Source organism: Chelonia mydas, chromosome 2 (assembly GCF_015237465.2).
Source record: "Chelonia mydas isolate rCheMyd1 chromosome 2, rCheMyd1.pri.v2, whole genome shotgun sequence".
NCBI classification, from domain to species: domain Eukaryota; kingdom Metazoa; phylum Chordata; order Testudines; family Cheloniidae; genus Chelonia; species Chelonia mydas.
The window spans coordinates 259,965,618-259,987,181 of record NC_057850.1 but is presented as its reverse complement, the minus strand read 5'-3'; the positions used below and the strand labels follow the sequence as shown (position 1 = coordinate 259,987,181).

The window sequence follows — 21,564 nt, the reverse complement described above, 5'->3', positions numbered from 1 at the left end:
CTGTACCCACGTGTTGTCTCGTCTTACACTTAGATTGTAAGTCCCTCGGGGCAGGGACCGTCTTTTTGTTCTGTGTCTGTACATCGCCTAGCACAGGGGAGTCCCAATCCAGGCTCTTAGGTGCCACATTAATACAAATAATTAACGACAATAATAACGAAGATCCTGCAGGACTCAGATACTACAGGGATGGGTCTACCAAGAGACAGACCAATAGTTTGAGATGCAAAGGATGTTGGCATGTCTTTGGATACAAACCCTCCCTGCCACACAGGCAAGTAAGGTAAAGACTGATTCTATCCGCAATCATTACTGAGAGATTTCTCTCTCAATCCCTACACAGGGAGAAACGAAACAGGAACTTCACAATTGGCCAAGTTCTGCACTCGAATGCGCCCAGGCAGCTCCCATTGATCACACGGGCATGTACTTGAAAGAAGAATTTGGTTCAGTACCTCAGTGCCACTTGGAGCAGAGAGTCACCAGGCAAGAAAGCCTAAGGGAGAACATTTCTTGTCCCTGATCCCTTCCAGTCAATCTATCCATGGATTTCTACAATGCTCACCTCTGAGCACCCCAGGAGATTATCAACACACCAAAGTCCTACAGGTGGTCTCACTCACGCCCCCAAAGAAGTCCTGCTAACATGTCCCATCCGAACGTTCAAAGGGATAAACTGCCCTGTGGGGTATGCAGCATTCTTCTTCCTACTGCAACTGAGGCCTGTCACAAAGATAATGCTGCTCACCCTGAACTACAGAAGACGAGTTTTAGAAGTATAAAACTTTTGTTCAAGCTCTTGCTTTTAAACTAGACTGCCAGGATTCAGAGTCACTTGAGCCTGCCACACACCTGCCATGGGCTCTGTAAGGGCTTCTCTTTTGTCTGCATCCTGCTGCTCCTCAGCAATTGGCTCTTCCTCTTGTTTAATCTGAGCGGAGATTGCGAGGGTAGAAATCGCAGACTCTGTTAATTGAAAAGAGAGAGAGCTCAGTGAGGATTTTCTAACAATCACTGCCCGACATGAAATAAATAGCTTGTGCCTCCCGGGTGCAACTGGATAGCAAAGACTTAAATAACCCTTGCCACACATGCATCCAAGCCATATGCATCCGAGCCAAGTCTTATTGCTAATACAGCCCTCACTCCTTTTGAAAATTGTTCCATAAACCTTTCAAAATGATCCCAAGCCCCAAAAACCTCCATCTCCGGAGCAGGCAGTCACTGACTAGAAACCAGACATGCTAAAGAGGATATAGAGGAACCAAACCAAGTGGTTAAGGGCACTGACCAGTCCGCACACTCAAAGAGGAGGGGCTAGAGCCAGAAATAGTTTTGATTGGTAGAGACAAAATCTGACATAAGAAAACTACTGATTGTTTTTAAGCAAGCAGCTCTAATGGCAGATGGAGGCTTGTTGAAGTTACAGCTGCTCGCTTCACCCGCTGTTTCAGTCGATTTCAGGCAACCCTCACCTGTGCTGGGATCTGCAGTGGTTTCTCTTTCCTCCGACTCCTGCTGACCCCTCACACACGGCTCTTCTCCTCGCTCAATTCGGGACAGGATGTCAGGTTTGGAAATTGCATAGTCTGTTTATGGGACAGGACATAGTGGTAATTAATAAACAGATAAATCACAATTCTTTGCTACAAGTTATTTTAAATCAATCCCCTTCTATCCCTGGAGGCAATCTGTATCCGACTGAGTGAAAAGCAACCCCCGCAAAGCACCTCCTACGCGGGATGTCGAAGCACTTCACAAAGAGTGGATGCATCTCAGCCACCTGGAAGCCAGAGGAATACTGCCACAGCACTGCATGAAGAAGGAAAGAGACGGCAAGTGACATGTCCAAGGTCACACAGGGTCTGTGGCACACCTGGGACCAGAACCCAGGTCTCGAGTTCCAGTTCTGTGTTTAGCCCCACCACCATCATCCTCTTACGTAGGGACATCAGTTACTTGCACCACTTCTCTATGACACACCCTTTATGCAGCAGAATTTACCACACCACACACAGCATCCAATTAGCAAGTTGCAGGTGAGTGCATCGATGCCAACAGGAGTTATACTAGTGTTCAAGTCAGCGCCAGATCAAAATCAGGCCCACAGAACACAAACGGTTTTCCACATACGAGGGCTGAGCCTATGAGCAAATACAACCGCTAGTCACGTCTCGAGAACACTGAACACGGACCACCGCCACCACGCTGTGCATCGGCTTTCTGTCATGACAAAACTGAATGCATGCAGGCAGGCATGCACAGCCACCAGAACTCACAGGAGTTTGAGAACACCCCTCAGCTGGAGGAGTCCAGCCAACACTCCAGAAGTCAAGCATTTTCTAATAAATAAGTGAAAAACGTTCCTTACCCAGTGAGATCATATATTCATAATTCCCCTTCATCACATTCTTGTACAGCTCCTTCTGCCAGTCTTCTAAGTTCTCCCACTCCTCCTGGGAGAAGACGGCGCTGTCATCAAATATCACCGGCACCTGACACCAAACATTCACTTAGCACCTTGCTTTAAATCACATCTCTTACACTTGTGTCACTAATATATGAAATAGATAGGGAGTGCCTAAAAAAGGCAACTAGATTTAATGGAGAAGATGGGCATTTTTTAAACACACTGTTTATGTTATAATTTAATGTTTATTATATTTGAAAGAACAATAGTAAAATGATGCAACGAATGAAAACAAAAGGGGACAGTATTCATTGACGGGGAGAAGCAAAGGAATACAGTTTGTATTGCAATGCCACAGAATGAAAGCTGAGTTACAATGAGACTAACAAAAGCCAGAAGTGTCCCATTTAATACCATTACTCGATAAGATTCCGGCTGCACTAAACATGGAGCAATATTGCTTCCCCTTTAACAAGCATTTTTCTTCAATATTTTAAAGTTTATGGTCAGAAAGATACAGGGCCAGATTCAGATCTGTTGCACTGGTGTGAATCTAGAGCAACACCATTGAGTTACTCCAGCTTTACTCCAAGGCAATGGAAAAATATGCCTTGTTTTGTGGAAAGTAACCAATTCCTCTCCAGTTGCATTCCACAAAAAGAACAGAAGTATTTGTGGCACCTTAAAGACGAACAAATTTATTAGAGCATAAGCTTTTGTGGGCTACAGCCCACTTCATCGGATGCATAGAATGGAACATATAGTAAGAAGATATATATAGATATATACACACACACACACACACACAGAAGGTGGAAGTTGCCATACAAACTGTAAGAGGCTAATTAATTAACATGAGCTATTATCAGCAGGAGAAAAAAACTTTTGTAGTGAAAGCTGCTTTACAGCACAATAAGGTGCTGAGTTTTGAGTTATTAAAAACGTATTGGAAACACTTTTTCTACAACATCTGCACACTGCACTCAGACATTACACAATGGGCACGAATATGAGAACCTGGGTATACTGCTATAAATCACACCAATCCAAGCAGTAACACTGGGAGCGGAAGAGGGATTATTTAGCTTGGTGTAGGAATGAATTATGAACGGAGGAGAAGCCAGAGACGACATCATCAGTGTCAGAGGGATGGTAAGGAAAAGGGACTCACTATTAATGTTCATTCAAAAATAATTCCCCTTGCTTTGGATGAGGAAGGACTACCGTAGGTCTGACCAGTGCAACACCGGGCACCTTTGACATATCTTTATTTGCGAAGTTAGTCTCTGTATATCATCATCTGCAGGAAGTCTTCTAGAGACCCTTTAGGGGATCACAGTTCAGAGATAAACTGCAAAACACAAAATGTCTGCCTCTGGCTGTACAGACAGGCCTCAGTACAGGGAACAAGGGAAAATGAGTCTGGACATACCCAAATCGACGTCTTTCAAAGCTACGAGAGCTAGATGTACTCAGGGCAGGGTCACTGGGAGGGATAAAGGGACTGGATCATAGGCTGGGGGAGGAGTGTGGGCAGAGAAGACAGTCTCCTGGAGGAACAACTACGACCTGAAGCACTGCTACCAGCACACCACCACCAACGGCTGATCTCAGTAACTTCCCCTTCCCTCGGAGCAGCACAGCTCCTGGCAGAGGAGTGAGCGTAAGTGCTTCTCTCCTTTCTGAAGCATGTTCAAGAACAAAGGCCCCTCTCCTCCCAAGAGAGGATAAACTCGCCCCAACACCCAACAAGAGGGCTGCAGTGGGACTGGGGATTCTCCTGGTAAGAGCCCCAGATGGATGTTACAGGACAAGTTCTAGGCAACTATCCAATGAACCCTCCAGACCTAATGAGACTAGCTAACGCTAGGGGCTAATCAATGCACTACCTCTATTCAAACCATTTTGCAACGGGGAATTAAAGTGCCTCTGGATCAGAAATATGAAAAATCTAGGACTATCAATTAATCGCAGTTAACTCAAGGCAAATTAACTTGATTTAAAAAATTAATCACAATTAATCAGTTTTAATCACACTGTTAAACAGCAATAGAATACCAACTGAAATTTATTATATATATTTTTGGATGTTTTTCTACATTTTCAAATACATTGATTTCAATTACAACTCAGAATACAAAGTGTAGAGTGCTCACTTTATATTTTATTACAAATATTTGCACAGTAAAAAAGAAACAGTATTTTTCAATTCAACTCATACAAGTACTGTAGTGCAATCACTTTATCGTGAAGGTGCAACTTACAAATGTAGAATTATTTTGTTACATAGCTGCACTCAAAAACAAACCAATGTAAAACTTTACAGCCTACAAGTCCACTCAGTACTACTTCTTGTTCAGCGAATTGCTAAAACTAAACAATTTGTTTACATTTACGGGAGATAATGCTGCTCGCTTCATATTTACAATGTCACCTGAAAGTGAGAACAGGCATTTGTACGGCACTTTTGTAGCCAGCACTGCAAGGTATTTATGAGCCAGATCTGCTAAACTTTCGTATGCCCCTTCATGCTTCAGCCACCATTCCAGAGGACATGCTTCCATGCCGATGACGGGTTCTGCTCAGTAACGATCCCAAGCAGTGCAGACTGACTCATGTTCATTTTCATCATCTGAGTCAGATGCCACCAGCAGAAGGTTGATTTTCTTTTTTGGTCGTTCGGGTTCTGTAGTTTCCGGTTCCATCACCTCTGACCGGGTCCTGGTAGAAGTCTCCGGAACAGAGCTAGGCGGGATGGCTGGTTTAGCCTGGCTGCGGATGACCATTCCCACCCTCTTGGCTAGCTTCACATGATTGGCCAAGTCTTCCCCCAACAGCATGGGGATGGGATAAGCATCATAGACTGGACCGCCAACTGGGCTGTAGGCAAGTCAAAAGAGTTCGACTTGAAGGGTTGAATTGTCACTTGGACCTCTGGGTCGATTAAATTGGGGTCCACTAAGGAAGCGTGGATGGCCGACACTTGTGCTCTGGCATCCCTCCACGCTGTAACCTTCTTCCCGCCCACACTCACAGTTTCCCTCCGCTTGGAGGGTATCTGGGAGGCATCTGGGCCTGAGGACCTTTGGTGGGACCCCGGTGCAATGAACTGTAATCTGTTGGGGTTCTTGGGGCAGTTGGCCTTTACATGCCCCGACTCGTTACATTTAAAACATCGCCCAGCTGACTGGTCACTAGGGCAAGGTGGGTTGCTGGAGAACGGTGTGGTGAGACGATAAGGTGTCTGGGGTTTTTCTTGGGGGGTAGTCGGGGCTTTGGGTTGCCCCCGGTTGTAGGGTGTGGTCTGAGAGTGTCCCTTCTGGTATCCACTCAAACTGCAACCAGGGTTGTTTCTCTCTCCTCCCTCCACCCGTTTTGTTCCAGTTTGCCCCGCCTCTCTGGTGGTCTGGGACTGCTCGTATTGATCAGCATAAGAAGCGAGACTTCCTGCTGAGTCCATTTTCTTACCCCATAAACACTGTTTTATATCATCCTTGGACATATTCAGCAATTGCTCCTGTATCATCAAATCCCGCATTCCTCCAAAGCTAGTTACATCCCGTCCTTTGAGCCATTTATCAAACAGATCTGTCATCTGGTTTACAAAAGCCACATTACTTAGTCCAGACCCTCTCTTAAGGGCTCTAAATTTTACTCTGTAAGTTTCAAGTGTAACTTGAAATTGTTTTAAAACCAAATCTTTACATTTATCATAGTCACAAGCCTCATCAATAGGCATCTTATTGAATATGTCCAGAGCTCTTCCAGTCAATTTTGCGACCAATGTGGTCATCTTGGGAGCGTCAGGAATTTTATGGAGTGTGCACAGTCTCTCAAAGGTGAGAAAATATTCAGCAATATCACTGGATTCATCATACTGTGGACAAAGTCGCTCCCATTTGTGGATTGTTGGGGAAGGATTGTTAGGGTTATTCGGTATATTCTGCTGAGCCCTTGCCTTCTCTATCTCCAGTGCATGCTTCCTCTCTCTTTCCCTCTCCTCCATTTCTTTTTCTTTTGTCTCTATTTCTTTTGCTTTTGCCTCCATAGTTCTCTGGTGGGCAGCCTCCGTTGCCTCCTTAGCTCTCTGGTGGGCAGCCTCCTTATTGAGTAGTTTTAATTCGACCAGTCTCTGGTGTTCCTTTTCTCTCTCTTCTGCTTCCAGTCTGGTTATCTCCAGTTTCTGTTGGGCATTGCTTTCTGTCATCTTAGCCTCTCTGTTTTTAACCTACCTATACCCGAGAGTTAGAAAGAAAAAAAAACTTGGCTTGTAAAATTTACTGTGCTGTAGCCTGATACCTTTGCCTCTGATAGCTGTTCCCAGCCTACAGAAAAATCCTTTTGTTATGGAGCTGCTCTGTCCCCAAGCAAAGAGACAGAACCTGCAGCTGTAATCACCTTTTTAAAAACCTTTTAAAATCCTGCTGTGCTTCTGGTTCAAAATGATCCCACTGCTCTGCCACCATGTCAAGGTTCCTTCCCCACTCTGAACTCTAGGGTACAGATGTGTGGACCCGCATGAAAGACCCCCTAAACTTATTTCTTTACCAGCTTAGGTTAAAACTTCCCCAAGGTACAAAGTCTTTGCCCTTGGATTAGGTAAAACGCTGCCACCACCAAGTGTTTTAGACAAAGAACAGGGAAAGGACCACTTGGAGTTCCTATTTCCCCAAAATATCCCCCCAAGCCCTTCACCCCCTTTCCTGGGGAGGCTTGAGAACAAACAAGATGAGCACAAACCCCTTGGATTTTTAAGACCCAAAAAACCCCATCAGATTCTTAAAAATCAGAACTTTATTAGAACAAAAAAAAAAAACGATAAGAGAACAACTCTGTAAGATCAGAATGGAAGATAATCTTACAGGCAGTCAGATTCAAAACATAGAGAATCCCTCTAGGCAAAACCGTAAGTTACAAAAAGACACAAAAACAGGAGTACACATTTCCTCCAGCACAGCGAATTAACAAGCCAAAACAAAGAAACCCTAACGCATTTTCTAGCTAGATTACTTACTAACTTTACAGGAGTTGAAGGGCTTGCATCCTTGATCTGTTCCCATGAAAGGTATCACACAGACAAAACCCTTTCCCCCCTCCTCAGATTTGAAAGTATCTTGTCCCCTCATTGGTCATTTTGGGTCAGGTGCCAGCAAGGTTACCTTAGCTTCTTAACCCTTTACAGGTGAAAGGATTTTGCCTCTGGCTAGGAGGGATTTTATAGCACTGTATACAGAAAGGTGGTTACCCTTCCCTTTATATTTATGACAAGTACCTTGTTTGCATTTTGCCATATCTGCAGTGAAAGTGTTCTTAAATCAAACAACATGTGCTAAACTGTCATCTGAGATTGCCATAACACAAAATATACGGCAGAATGTGGGTAAAACCACAGAGCAGAAGACGTACAATTCTCCCCTAAGGAGTTCAGTCACGAATTTAATTAACACATTGTTTTCTTAACAAGCATCATCACCATGGAAGCATGTCCTCTGGAATGGTGGCTGAAGCATGAAGGGGCATATGAATGTTTAGCAGATCTGGCACGTAAATTCCTTGCAATGCCAGCTATAAAAGTGCCATGCGAATGCCTGGTCTCGCTTTCAGGTGACACTGTAAATAATAAGCAGGCAGGATTATCTCCCATAAATGTAAACAAACCAGTTTACCTACTGGTTGAACAAGGAGGACTGAGTGGACTTGTAGGCTCTAAAGTTTTACATTGTTTTGTTTTTGAGTGCAGTTATGTTAAAAAATATTCTATATTTGTAAGTTGCACTTTCAGGATAGACTGCACTACAGTACTTGTATGAGGTGAACTGAAAAATACTATTTCTTTTCGTGTTCTTTTTACAGTGCAAATATTTGTAATAAAAATAATATAAAGTGAGAACTGTGTCCACTGTATTCTATGTTGTAACTGAAATCAATATATTTGAAAATGTAGAAAACATCCAAAAATATTTAAATAAGTGGTATTCTATTATTGTTTAAAAGTGCGATTAATCGCTATTTTTTTTTTTAACCGTTTGACAGCCCTAGAAAAATCCCTTCGTTACCCAATACAGGCTCAGCCTTTACTTCCTGTACTAACTGGGGTACAATTACCTTTGGGATTTCTCCATTAACACCAGGAGGAAGCCTCAGGATCCAGAAGTTCCTGTTCTTCAGCAGGTTCTCCATGTTCTCCAGTCTCCTCTGCAGTAGCCCATACTCCTGGATCAGAGTTCCCAGCACAGTCCACTTACTCTCCAGCTGGTTTCCAAACTCCAACTCTGTTTTCTCACACTCGAATATTTTCTTCTCAGCCGTCCCAGTTCTCCCCTCCAGACTCAGCAACCGTGTGGCAAACGAATCCACCTTTCTCTCCACAGCTTGGATGGCAGCCACTAGCGTCCACATCGAAATCTCTGCTGTTTGCACAGACGTTCGTTCAGGGACACCGGGGGCCTGGGAAGACATCAGGCGCTGTGACTCTGCATCCCATTCCTGAGCCTGTTTGCAAGGAGAGAGACGGGAAATGGAGCTAGAGCCACGTTTCCATCTGGCAAAGTTAGATACAGAGAAACCGCACAAGAGCCGCTCACATGCTGAAGACTCCTCCGCACTGTGCAATCTTTACTCCGACAGCGCCGCTGTCCTGATGCGAGAAATGAGGTCTTTTGACATCTTTATTAGAATTATAAACTTGAAATGAGGCCCATAAAAGGTTCAACTGCCCTGGGCTGACATGTGACATGAATATTAGCTACCCAGCTATTTTCTTCTGAAATTAGTGCTGTGAAGGTCTGAAGCGGACTTTGTCAACAAAGCGTCACGCGCCCTAGCCAGAACTTTATACCCACACAGGGGAGGTTTAAGGGCTGCCTCCAGCTTGCAATCGAGTCAGTTTCTAAAGTGAGAGTTAAGACTAGCATCAGCTCTTACAACGGCCCTTTAATGAGCCTGCTAGTTTCGATGATCACACACTCCTAATTTCTGTTAAATGTTTCTCGTCCCTGTTGCTGTGTGAAAGACCCAGACAGAGTGAAAATGCCTACACGAAGGGATGTCAAATGCCCAGTGTAAACAAACAAAGAAAAGAACCTATAATTTTCCTCTAATTTCCTTCTGTTATAGTCTTTTTTGCTGTTACTTGTAACATTATTAGTGATTTTAAGTTGATGTCCCCTCGAAGTTTGCAGATGCCATGTTGGGTAAGTTCATGTTCCTATAGCTGCTGCATGAGAGATGCTAAAAATAGTTTTTGTGAAATACAAGCAAGCGTGTACACACTGTACAAATAAAAAGTTGTTTTAAAAGCAGTTTTGGAGGCAGCCAAACTCTCTGCATGCTGGTGGCTTGATCATTTTCCATTCAAAATGCCAAGTTCATTTATTTGGAAGAAGCTAGTGTAATGTAGCTCTCCTAGTGGCAGTCACAACCCAGTGGATTCTGGTCATACAGGAATCTACAGCGCTTTCCTGCCAACCAGGAGATACTGACTGGTGTAGTGGGAACCACAGAGTTATAAGCTCTGCGTTTTTCACTGAATATATTTATCCACACTTTTGACACTTACGCACTGAGTGGTCCCTCAAATTCGCAGGAACTATTCAGACGTGTAAAGTTACTCACATGAATAAGTGTCACTTTCATTCCTGCAGACTATGATCCTTTGCTGCAAGTCAGGCATGCAGTTCTAGTTCATTTCATTCATAGCTTAAGCTACTAAAGGGCAATGATGCCTGACAAAGTTTTGTCACTGACATGACCTCTCATGAGAGAGCCACAGGAATAACGTACAAGCAACGGAGGTGGTGTCATCTTTAAAACAGTGTCAGACACTAGAGGAATGAGACAAAACCGTACAGCAAAAAGGATCTATTTTAAAATGAAGAATCAGTGACGGTCAGAAGCTAGGCTGCCTTTTCAAAACTGATAACCCTTACACAAAACGGCCAAATGTGAGCTCTGATTTAGCCACGTTGAGCGTAAGCGGACAGCTAGAAACCCACAAGGAGATGTCCGAGAGGCAGGCTGAGAGTTCAGTTTGGCCAGAAGGAGACAGGTCTGCGCGCCATCAGCAGAGAGAGGAGAGCGGGATTCGTGTCTGCAGATGAGATTACCCGCCCAAAGATAAGGGGCAGAGGGAGGAGAGACGGGCACTGCACTGCGCACCGTACGAAGATGTAGCGAGCGCCGGCCCGTGCTGGGGAGAGCTGAGGCTGGGAGGAATCGGTGCAGCCGACACCCGCCCAGGCAGTCCCCCGGGGGGCGAGCAGCCTCCCTGAAGGCGAGGGGGCCCCGTCCACGGCAGAAGTCAGGCAAGGCGGAAAGCCTTTCCAGGACCCGGGCCTAAGCAGACCAGACCCATCAAGGAGGAGAGAAAAGCGCCCCCACCCCCACGACAGCGAACACGGGGACGCTTGGCAGGCGAAATCCAGCGGCCCCCCCACCCCCACTCCCCTCCCGCCCCCGCGTGGGCGCCGCACACTCCTGAGTCACCGCGAGGGGGCGCCCGAGGACAGTCATGAATCCAGGCGGGAAGAGGCGGGACGGGGGGGCTGGAGCGACCCCGCAGCCCGGCCCCCGAGACAAAGCCACGTCACGGCCCCGGGCCCGAGCCGGGCCCACAACCCCGCCCCCCCGCCGGGCCCTCACCTGGGCAGCGGCCCGCTCGGCCATGGCCCCCCCGGGCGGGGCTGCTCCCGCGGGCCCGGCCCGGCCGAGCCCCGCTCCCGCTGCGGGCTGGGCAGAGTCCCGGCGCCGCCTCGCCACGGGCCGGCCCCGCTGCCGGGCGCCGCGCAGTGCATGCCGGGAGCCGGGGGAGCGGGGGGCGGGCAGCCGGCGCCGGCAGCGCCCCCTGGCGGCCCTGGGGGGAGCAGCCCCGTTCGCGCGGCGAGGCCGGGGGGGGGGGGGGGCGGAGGGCCGCTAGCGGCCCCCCCCCCGCTGGGCCCCACTCCCACAAAAACCCCCACCCCACTCCTCTCCCCCCTCCCACATTCCCTGCCCCCACCCCATCCTGCTCCCCATCCCCACCTCTATCCTCCTCATTCCCCTGCCCCCACCCCCACTCCCCCCCACATTCCCTGCCCCACCCCACCTCTATCCTCCTCCTTCCCCTGCCCCCACCCCACTCCCCCCCACATTCCCTACCCCCACCCCACCCTCCTGCCCACCCCACTCCCCCCCACATTCCCTGCCCCCACCCTACCTCTATCCTCCTCCTTCCCCTGCCCCCACCCCACTCCCCCCCACATTCCCTACCCCCACCCCACCCTCCTGCCCCTCTCACTCCCACCCCCCACATTCCCTGCCCCCACATTCCCTGCCCACACCTCTATCCTCCTCATTCCCCTGCCCCACCCCACTCCCACCTTCCACATTCCCCTGCCCCCACCCCACTCCCCCCCACATTCCCTGCCCCCACCCCACCCTCCTGCCCACCCCACTCCCCCCCCACATTCCCCACCCCCACCCCATCCTGCTCCCCACCCCCACCTCTATCCTCCTCATTCCCCTGCCCCCACCCCACTCCCCCCCACATTCCCTGCCCCCACCCCACCCTCCTGCCCACCCCACTCCCCCCCCCACATTCCCCACCCCCACCCCATCCTGCTCCCCACCCCCACCTCTATCCTCCTCATTCCCCTGCCCCCACCCCCACTCCCCCCCACATTCCCTACCCCCACCCCACCCTCCTGCCCCTCCCACTCCCACCCCCCACATTCCCTGCCCCCACATTCCCTGCCCACACCTCTATCCTCCTCATTCCCCTGCCCCCACCCCACTCCCACCCCCCACATTCCCTGCCCCCACCCCACCCTCCTGCCCATCCCACTCCCACCCCCCACATTCCCTGTCCCCACCCACCCTGCTCCCCACCCCCACCTCTATCCTCCTCATTCCCCTGCCCCCACCCCACCCTCCTGCCCATCCCACTCCCCCCCCACATTCCCCTGCTCCTGGCCCATTCCACCCCCCACACACACACACATTCCCCTGCCCCCTGGAGATGCTCTTCAGCAGGACCTGGGCACATCAGATCAGTGTGTGTGTACTGTGGGGGGGGGGCACCTGCACCCACCTGACAACTGCTGTGGGCAGGAACCCCACGGGATCACCCATTCTCACCCTCTCTGCCCCACTTTTCAGTCAGTAATTGTTCCTCTTGCCTCATTGTCCTGCGTGGATGCTTGGAGGAGTGGGGGGGAGGTGGGGGAGCTGGGTTGAGGCCACATGTGGCCTGTCTGAATTTGGGGGAGGGGGCAGTGAGCACGCCTGGCTCAGGGGCTCTTTGGTGCACGTGTGGAGTTCCTGGGGTGCTTTCACCAGACCTCCAAGAGCAATCAAGCCGTGCCCCAGTACAGCCCTTGGGAACACCGGCCCCCGGGGTCCACTGGGGTATTGAGCAAGATTAACACTGTTGAAAATGTCGTGTGGCCAGGGAGGCTCTGAGCTGCCCAATTTCACCGGCACTGGTTTGGAAACTTCTGGCCTTCGTGCACCGTTGAATGAGATACCAGCTGTATGGGGCTGATCCTGTGAGCCCCACAGGCTGTGCCAGGCCTGGACCTTATCCTGAGTCTCCTTTCCATAAACATGCATACATGCCCGGAGCTGACCCAGCTCTTGAGTTTCTATAAAACCAGGTGGTCTCAAGATATGAGATAAGATTCCCAATCCCACTGCCCTTACCCTTGTGAGCCCTCCCACAGAGAAGGACGAGGCTAATCAGGATTACACTGAGTAGGCTTTGGCCCAAGAACGATTAAGAGGCAGACGTGTCAGAGCAGAGGTTTAACGAAGTGAGATTGGAATAAGGTTGGTAATCACAGACACAACTCCGCTCACGCTGATGTATCCTGATTAATTATCTTGAATGCACCCATATATGTCGATAGCTGAAAAGACAATTTCTGCCCTCAGCTGCAGCAGCATATCAGGACTGAGGTCACTGAAATCAGTGGGGTTTCTCTGGACTTACCCTGGCGTAACGGCAGAACTTGGTCTCCAGCCAGAACACGTTAGAATACACAGCTCCGTTTCCCACAGCATGCACTTCCATGTCGAGATGGTGGCGTAGCATGGGAGCGTCTGGGACCCTGAGTAATCAACGCTGACAGAGGATTTCCGCTCGGCATTTTGCCCCTGCTGCTCCTTGTGGTGTCAGCATCTGTCAGTCCTGGAGGGCCAGGTTTATCAGAGAGCCGAGAAGTATTTACACATACACTCACGTTGTAGAACAACCCTAAGAGGCATTTCAAAGCCAACACTTAGTCTCAGGTGGCCAATGAGAAGCTGTTCGCAAGGAGTACCCTGCACGTAGGGTACTTCAATGCACTAGACCAAGTATGTTAGATTTAAATCCAGCAAGGGCTGTTTCTTGTGTATTTCACACCTTTCCTACACCTTACAATGACCCAGCACAAGGGACCAAGCTGCAACTCTGTAACTGAAATAACTGCCTTACTTCCCGCCCCCTCCCCCGGCAAATGTGGCCAACTGCCCCCTGCCCCTCGCAGGTCCGGCACTGAAGGAACCCGTGCAGGTCTGCAGTTCCCTGCTGAGCCATGACAGCAGCTGGTGTGGAGCTTGGGAAGGATTCTGGGGCACATCTGAGCCCTGAAGACAGACGCCATCTGCTGTGTCAGAAGAAACCCTGCTTGCCAGGAGGAGGCCGGATTGGAAAATGAAGGCCAGAAGAGGAAGGAGGTAGGCAGCAATGGAGAAGCTGCTCACAGGTCAGTTGTGCATATGGCACACTCAGGTACAAGGTCTACTCCATACGCAGAAAACAGGCTCTTTTAATGGAGCATGTTTGGCCACCTTAACTATACGCGTAGCTGTAAGCTTTGCCTGTAATGTGTCACATTTTGTACAAATCACCCTGCAGTGATAACCTTTTGGCCAACCTACAGTAATATTTAATTCGGCCTCAGGTCAGACTTCTGTCCATCTCGGCCCTTAATACAGGGGAGATCAGATAACCCACCCTCCAAGATACAAGAGGAGTGCTCAGCATAGCAGGGAACAATGCGGGGACACAGGAGCTTTGTCACCTTTTCCCTCCCTCCCATGATTCCCAGCGCTCCCGGCACTGTACCAGCCCCCCATGGCTCTGTCCCCACCATGCACTAGCTAAAGGAGCGTGGGGAGCATGTGCTATGTCTTGGAAAGGGCCGGCACAATGCCTTCTCCGGTAGGAAAGAGGATTTTATCTCCACGCAGGGAGTCTCAGCTGTGAGCCTGCTGCTGCAGTTAGGTGCCCAGGCCAGGTCAGCCCTTTCTCAAGAAGAAACCAGGAGGAGGAAGTGGTGGCAGCTGTAGGGTATTCCAAGATGGGTCTCTCTCGCTGAAGTTGTTCCACTTTGTATAAATACTTAAATCGTCATTGGGCCAGAATGTGAGAGTGATTGTACAGCTTGGGGATCAGGGCACTCACCTGGGAGAGCCAGGGTCCAGCCCCTGTTCCAGTTAATACTGTATTCTCCCGGGGGAACTGCATCACTGCGCATGCACCGAATTCATGTCCCCCGCAGATTTCTTTGCTTCCCCGCAGAAAAATGACTTCTGACAGGAAAGCAAAGGGAAGCTGCAAGAGCGGTCATGCACCCCTCTCCAGCAGCACTGGCAGGTTGGCTCGGGTGCCCAAAGCAGCCAGTAGAGACATAAATCACCACTGGGGGGGCAGGGCTGGACAGTCATGCAAGAGAGAGAGAGACTCTCTCCCTCTCGCTCACTGTTGCCGCATGCTTGGCATGGAGGGGCAAGGCCTCGGGGTGTTTCTGAGGAGATAGGCATGGGGCAGGCTCTGTCCCCTCTGGCAGAGCAGAATGTAGCAGCCTGCCTGCTTAGTGAATTGTTCCCATTCTCTTTGTGAATTCCCCCAGGAATATAGAACAGGGGTAAACGTTTTAAGGCTCCTTTACATTGCCAGAGTGGTGTAAAGGACAGTATGGCCTTATAAATGCTTATGGTGCTTTAGTGATTAGAACTGGTCTAAATTTTTGGACTGAAAAAATTTCCTATCAGAATGTGCTCCATGAACTGTTTGCTACTGACCTTTCTGGAGATGGACAGTAGCCAATATAAATTGTGAGTTTGATTCCCCAGCCCTCACTAGTTCTTCAGTTGTCTATGATGTAACACTGAGCATATGGATGCATATATTTGTTGAATAATAACTAGAAATAAAGGGTCAAACCTAGTTACATTACTGGTAGGCAAGGGGGTTTGGGGATTTCCTCCAACGCTCCCCACTCCCATTCTCCATCCATTGTATTGTAGTTTAAGTAAATTACCAAAATAATTGAAACTAGAGTGATTATATTGCATTATTTTGACAAATAAAATATGCAGAATTTTAAAATACACTGCGCAGAATTTTTAAATTTTTGTAACAGAATTCCCCCAGGAGTAAATACTTCAGTATTATACACATTGGAACAGCTTCAGGAGGAGGGACTGAGAGAGTCCCACCCCAGAATTAAGGCACTCAGCTGGGAGGTGGGAGATCTGACTTCATGTTGCTGCTCCAAATCAGGCAGAGCTGTGATCTGCAAACAAGTCTGCTGCTTCTCAGGTGAGTGCCCTAAGCACTGGGCTATTGGGTACTCTGGGACAGAGAGACAGACACACACACATCAATCTGGTCTTCCCCAGCTGTCTTCTGCGCAAGGCCCGATTTGATAGGTGCTCTGAGAACACCTATCCATTTGGGCCCTGCAAGCAAGAGAGGGGGAGCAAAAACCTCCCTTAAGAATTGCGCCAGGATTTGGGAGTAAGGTATGGTGCTGAGTAGCTCCAGGGCACCAGAACGTAGGCAGTTTTGTGCACACCTCCTGGCAGAAACATAGTTGCCTGCAGGTTGAGGGGGAGTGCAGCATGTGTTTTGAGGATCTCAGTGGCACCTAAGTCCCTTTGTGGATCTTGTCCTGGCCAGCAACATCATCTGGGCTAGAGAATTGCAGGGAGCAGTCAGGTTCCTACAGGAGTCCCTGGGTCAGGGCAAGGACCTGGAGAGGCTCAGAGAGGTGAGGGAAATGGGCAGAGGAATGACTTCATCTTGACATTTTGTCTAAGTTTCTGTTGAACCAATAAATGGTGCCCTGTGGCAAAGGCCTGGAACAGACTCTGGCGTGGCGTCAATCCACCCTGAGCTGGCATGAGAACCCACCGGTTGACAGGCTCTGATTTTTTTCAGTCAAATAATTTCTCCATTTTACAGTACCCATCACGGTGGTATCAGGGGATTTTACAGGGTTTAAATTGAGTCATTAATTCTTCCAAGTACAAAGCTAAAACCTCACAGCCTTAAAGTAGATCCCTGAAACCCCACTGATCAGAATAAATCGGTGTCTGTCATTCAAGTCTCTGTTATATTGCATAGTCTACTTATAGCAGGGGTTCTCAACCTTCATTGCACCAGGAACCCTTCAGACAACAAAGTTATTGCATGAGCGGGTGGGGGAGATGTGGGGGAGGGAGAGGAGAAGGGGGCAGAGCCCAAGCCTCGCCACCCCGGGTGAGGGTGGAGCTCAGGCTTCAGCTTCAGCCATGCGTTCCAGCAAGTCTAATGCTGGCCTTGGCGACCCAATTAAAGTGGGGTTGCAACACACTTTGGGCTCCCGACCCACAGTTTGAGAACCGCTGACTTACAGCAAGCTTGGCAGAATTCCATCTTTTTTATCATTTCAATGGATAATGTTTATTTAAGCATTTTTTTTCAATTTTTATCAATTTAAATTTTCACAGTTGCACAAAATTATGGGTTTAAGCATTTTATTTTTATTGATTTAAATTTTCACAGTTGTAGGAAATTCGGGGGGGAGATCAGACAATATTTAATGGCAGACACAGATTCAAAAAGTTAACGCTTTATAACCGTTAAAACAAATAGTCGACCTCCTATGTCAAAAATACAAAGCAAATATCCTGAAACCAAACTCTAGTAAGTTCTCAAGCAGCATTTTTCTTTCTTTTCCTACGAGTAAACATCGATTATTATTGATGTGTTGTACCAATAAAATAAAAACCAGCAGGATCTTATTAAAGGGAAAAAGGCAAAATACCACATTTATTGTGAATACAGAAAGAATCATAGTAAGCAGTTAGTTACAGCTATAACATTCCATTCAATCTCATATTTATTCACACATTCACACACACACACACACACACTCACACACACACAGGTTCTGCAAGGTTGTTATCATAGTTACCAGCCTTAGAGTTGCTCATGCCAAGCCACTGGCCAGGTGGCCTGGACATGAGGAGGGAGCAGGGCCTTGTCAGATGCTCATCTGATGCTCCTGGAAGTTGCTTTGCAGAATCAGACCCCAAAGTTCTCACTTTTTAGAGTCTATTTTTATAGGAATTTCTTCCTATGCCAGTCTATGGGAATTGCTGCATCATGCTGTTGCTGAATCAATCAGCAGATAGCACATTCCTGACGGCTCCAAGATGTTATCTTGTTCTTTGGTTCTCCCATTCTTGAGGCTGTTGGGTGGATTCCAGTCTGCCCTCCGGGGGTCCTCTGATTATTTCCATTTGATGCCTTCTTCAGCTGATGGACACTGGATTCTTAGGCTGGCACCTCCCTGATCATTCAGTTATTATCCACACCAAGCATCCATCCACATACATCCTCTATCTCTATTTTAATCACAATTGTTAATACAACAAAAGGGCGGGGAGTCTCTGGGTGCTGTTTCTGTTGTTAGAGTATTGCTTTGAGTCTCTCTCTCTGTGAATTGCTTTGAGAACAGACTCTGTCTTAGAATGTACTAACACAATTAGCAGCTTGCAAGTTTCACACACAGAGGGAGAGAAACAGTACCAAAAACCAACAGACCTCTTAATTAGTAATACCCTGGAATTTAAACTATGGGGAATCAAACTCATTTGTGATTTTAATACAGAACTTCTTTAATATGATCCAACAAAATTCTGAAATCAAACTCTAGTAAGTTCTCAAGCAGCATTTTTCTTCCTTTTCCTACGGGTAAACATCGATTATTATTGATGGAAATATTTTTTCATGGGTTTGTGTGTATGGTGAAATTGACATTTACTGATAAAAATCTGGTCTTTCCAAGCCTAGTTATAACTTATTACAAGACAGAATCAGAGAACGTAAGGATCATATAGTCTAACCCCCTGCCAAGATGCAGGATTTGTTGTGACAGGTGATTAACGAATGATTAATATTGATCATTGTGTGCGTGCGTGTGTGTGTATATATGAAAAAATCTGTATGGGCATTTTCTGAGCCAAAACCATCAAATATTACGCTGGACTCAAATAGCACATTTTATTGTGATTCTTTTCAATTTATTTTTTTAATCTGTAAAATATACAAAAAGTTAACAAAAGGTCATCTCCCTGCATCCATTGACTAGGGCTCTTAGGTGGATGGTAATACAAATTAATAACAAACAAGTAAAGCAAAGCCAAAAGATGCAGGAGAACGTATATACAGATTCATTACTAGTTCTGTACCACTAAAGAGACACGCGTGGAATTAATACAAAATGAGAAGTCTCAGTCATAGAGACTGTACGATCTAGAGCCTTGAGGTTGTAGTCAGAGCCACATGGGCAAATTCAACCCCCGCGATGGCTTGACTAGCACTGGGGTTCAGGGGCTCAGTCCTGCAAACACTTACCATCAAAGTAGTGAGCCCTCCACTTGAACGATCCCACATAAACCAATGAATCGACGTTCTCTACTCAGCATTGAGGGCCTGATCTGACATCCAATAAAGTCAATGGCAGTTTTTCCATTCACTTCAATGGGAGCTGGATTAGGTCCCAAGTGTTTGCAGGATCAGCATCTACATGAGAACCAGGGATAACAGGCAGGAGAAGGGGAAGTACGTGTTGCAATGAGATGAGCTGTGCATTCCATGGGTTCGTTCCTTGTTGGTTCTTTTAAAAGCCCAACCCCCCAGCAAATTAACCAGCACGATGTGTATGCATCCAGAGCCTCACCACTCCCTGTAATGGGAGAGTCATTATTACACCATACGACACTCTATGCTGGGAACCACGACTCTGAAAAAGACATGGCGGGCTTGGTGGACAATCAGCTGAACATGAACTCCCAGTGTGACACTGTGGTCAAAAGAGCTAATGCGATTCTAATGGGAATCTTGAGAGTACAGTGTATTTTACCTTGTATTTGGCACTGGTGCAGCCACTGCTGGAATCCTGTGTTCGGTTCTGGTGCCCACAGTTCAAGAAGGAGGTTAATCAATTGGAGAGGGGTCAGAGAAAAGCCACGAGAATAATGAAAAAATTAGAAAACATGCCCCTTATAGTGATAAGATAAACAGTCTAACAGAGAAAGTTAAGGAGTGACTTGATTACAGTCTACAAGTACCTACATGGGGAACCAATATTTAATAATGGACTCTTCAACTTAGCAGGAAAAGTTGGAATGGCTGGACAAATCCAGACTGGGAATAACATGTACATTTTTAACAGTGAGGGTAATTAATCACTGGAACAACTTACCCAGGGTCATGGTGGATTCTCCATTCCTGACAATTTTTAAATCAAGATGGGATGTTTTCCAAAAGCTCTGCTCTAGGGATTATTTTGGGGAAGTTCTCTAGCCTGTGTTACACAGGAGGACAGACTAGATGATCACCATGGTCCCTTCTGGCTTCTGAATCTATGAAAACTGTGTGTGCAACCTCTCACCCATTTTAGTGACATCTGATGGCAGTTGCCTCTATACCCAAGCCCCACAATACTAAACATTACAAACACAGAAGTGATACAATGCTACCCACACCAGCCAACACACAATGGCCAGTGGTGCTCGGATGGCCAGGAAATAAAGAAACAACATGCTAACCAAACCAACACACCTTACGGCTTGCTCGGAAAGGGGCCAGACTTGTTAACGTCAAACAGTTACATCACACGCTGGGTTTTAAGCCACAACAGAAAGCAAACCTGGGAACCTACGCATTTAAACTGGCCCTTAGTAGCCAGCTGCAGACAGGGCGTACTACCTGATGTCTCTCACCTGACTCACCCTGTCATTGCTTTGATGGCATCTCTTCTAGCAGCCACCTACCAAAACGTTTTTCCATCGGGAAATGCAGATTCATCAAAAACTTTTCGTGGGAACGTATCAGTTTCAACTCAACTTTCTCAGCTGCAGGCTGGAATTTCTGGTCAAAACAAGAGAGAATGAGACATCCCAGAATAGCCAATAGCTCATTGGGTCGGGCACTCCCTTGGGATGTGGGAGAATCAGGTTCAAGTTGCATAATTAATTGATAGTTGTATTGATTAATCTCTTAGATTGCTGTGGTCAACAAAGGTTCGGTCTCCTGAGGACGACAGCATCAGGAATATTATCATCAATATCATTAGAATAAGAGACTCTAGGAGCACACGAGAAACAACTGCAATTCATCACGAGTCCCTTTATTAACGAATCCACTGAGCAGATAAACAATCCCACTGAAACACACCAGCAGACAGAGCAAGAATGCAAAGAGTTTGGCCCTATGTCTAGCATCACTCATGTGTCACATCTCCTACTGGGGGTGTCATAAATATAAAGGAAAGGCTAAACAGCTTTAAAATCCCTCCTGGCCAGAGGAAAAGCCCTTTGACCTGTAAAGGGTTAAGAAGCTAGGATAACCTCGCTGGCACCTGACCCATATGACCAATGAGGAGACAAGATATTTTCAAAGCTGGAGGGGGGGAGAAACAAAGGGTCTCTCTGTCTGTGTGATGATTTTGCCAGGGACAGAACAGGAATGGAGTCTTAGAACTTAGTAAGCAATCTAGCTAGATCTGCGTTAGATTCTGTTTTGTTTAAATGGCTGATAAAATAGCTGTGCTGAATGGAATGTAGATTCCTGTTTTTGTGTCTTTTTGTAACTTAAGGTTTTGCCTAGAGGGATTCTCTGTGTTTCAAATCTGATTACCCTGTGAGTTATTTACCATCCTGATTTTACAGAGGTGATTCTTTTACTTTTTTTCTTCAATTAAAATTCTTCTTTTAAGAACCTGATTGCTTTTTCATTGTTCTTAAGTTCCAAGGGTTTGGGTCTGTGTTCACCTATGCAAATTGGTGAGGATTTTTATCAAGCCTTCCCCAGGAAAAGGGGTGTAGGGTTTGGGGAGGATTTGGGGGGGAAAGACGTT

The 21,564-nt window shown here is 47.4% G+C and overlaps 2 protein-coding genes across 4 annotated transcripts in view; one reads left to right on the top strand and one right to left on the bottom strand.

Moving 5' to 3' along the window:
* Positions 1 to 21,564, top strand: part of LOC102941352 (zinc finger protein 420) — a 289,208-nt gene that overhangs the window by 29,420 nt on the left and 238,224 nt on the right. The window lies entirely within an intron of this gene.
* Positions 1 to 21,564, bottom strand: part of LOC102942476 (gastrula zinc finger protein XlCGF57.1) — an 82,195-nt gene that overhangs the window by 3,141 nt on the left and 57,490 nt on the right. Inside the window, exons 2-6 of one of the 3 annotated variants that reach the window (XM_037891386.2) lie at positions 11,051 to 11,159; positions 8,516 to 8,902; positions 2,372 to 2,495; positions 1,476 to 1,589; positions 853 to 966 (exon numbers count right to left, since the gene is read on the bottom strand). In XM_037891386.2, coding sequence (XP_037747314.1) covers positions 853 to 966; positions 1,476 to 1,589; positions 2,372 to 2,495; positions 8,516 to 8,902; positions 11,051 to 11,074 — 763 coding nt within the window. In that variant the 5' untranslated portion in view covers positions 11,075 to 11,159. Of the gene's footprint in view, positions 1 to 852; positions 967 to 1,475; positions 1,590 to 2,371; positions 2,496 to 7,682; positions 7,761 to 8,515; positions 8,903 to 11,050; positions 11,160 to 21,564 lie in introns of those variants that run through there. The other 2 variants (XM_043541808.1, XM_043541801.1) reach the window with 2 other exon arrangements.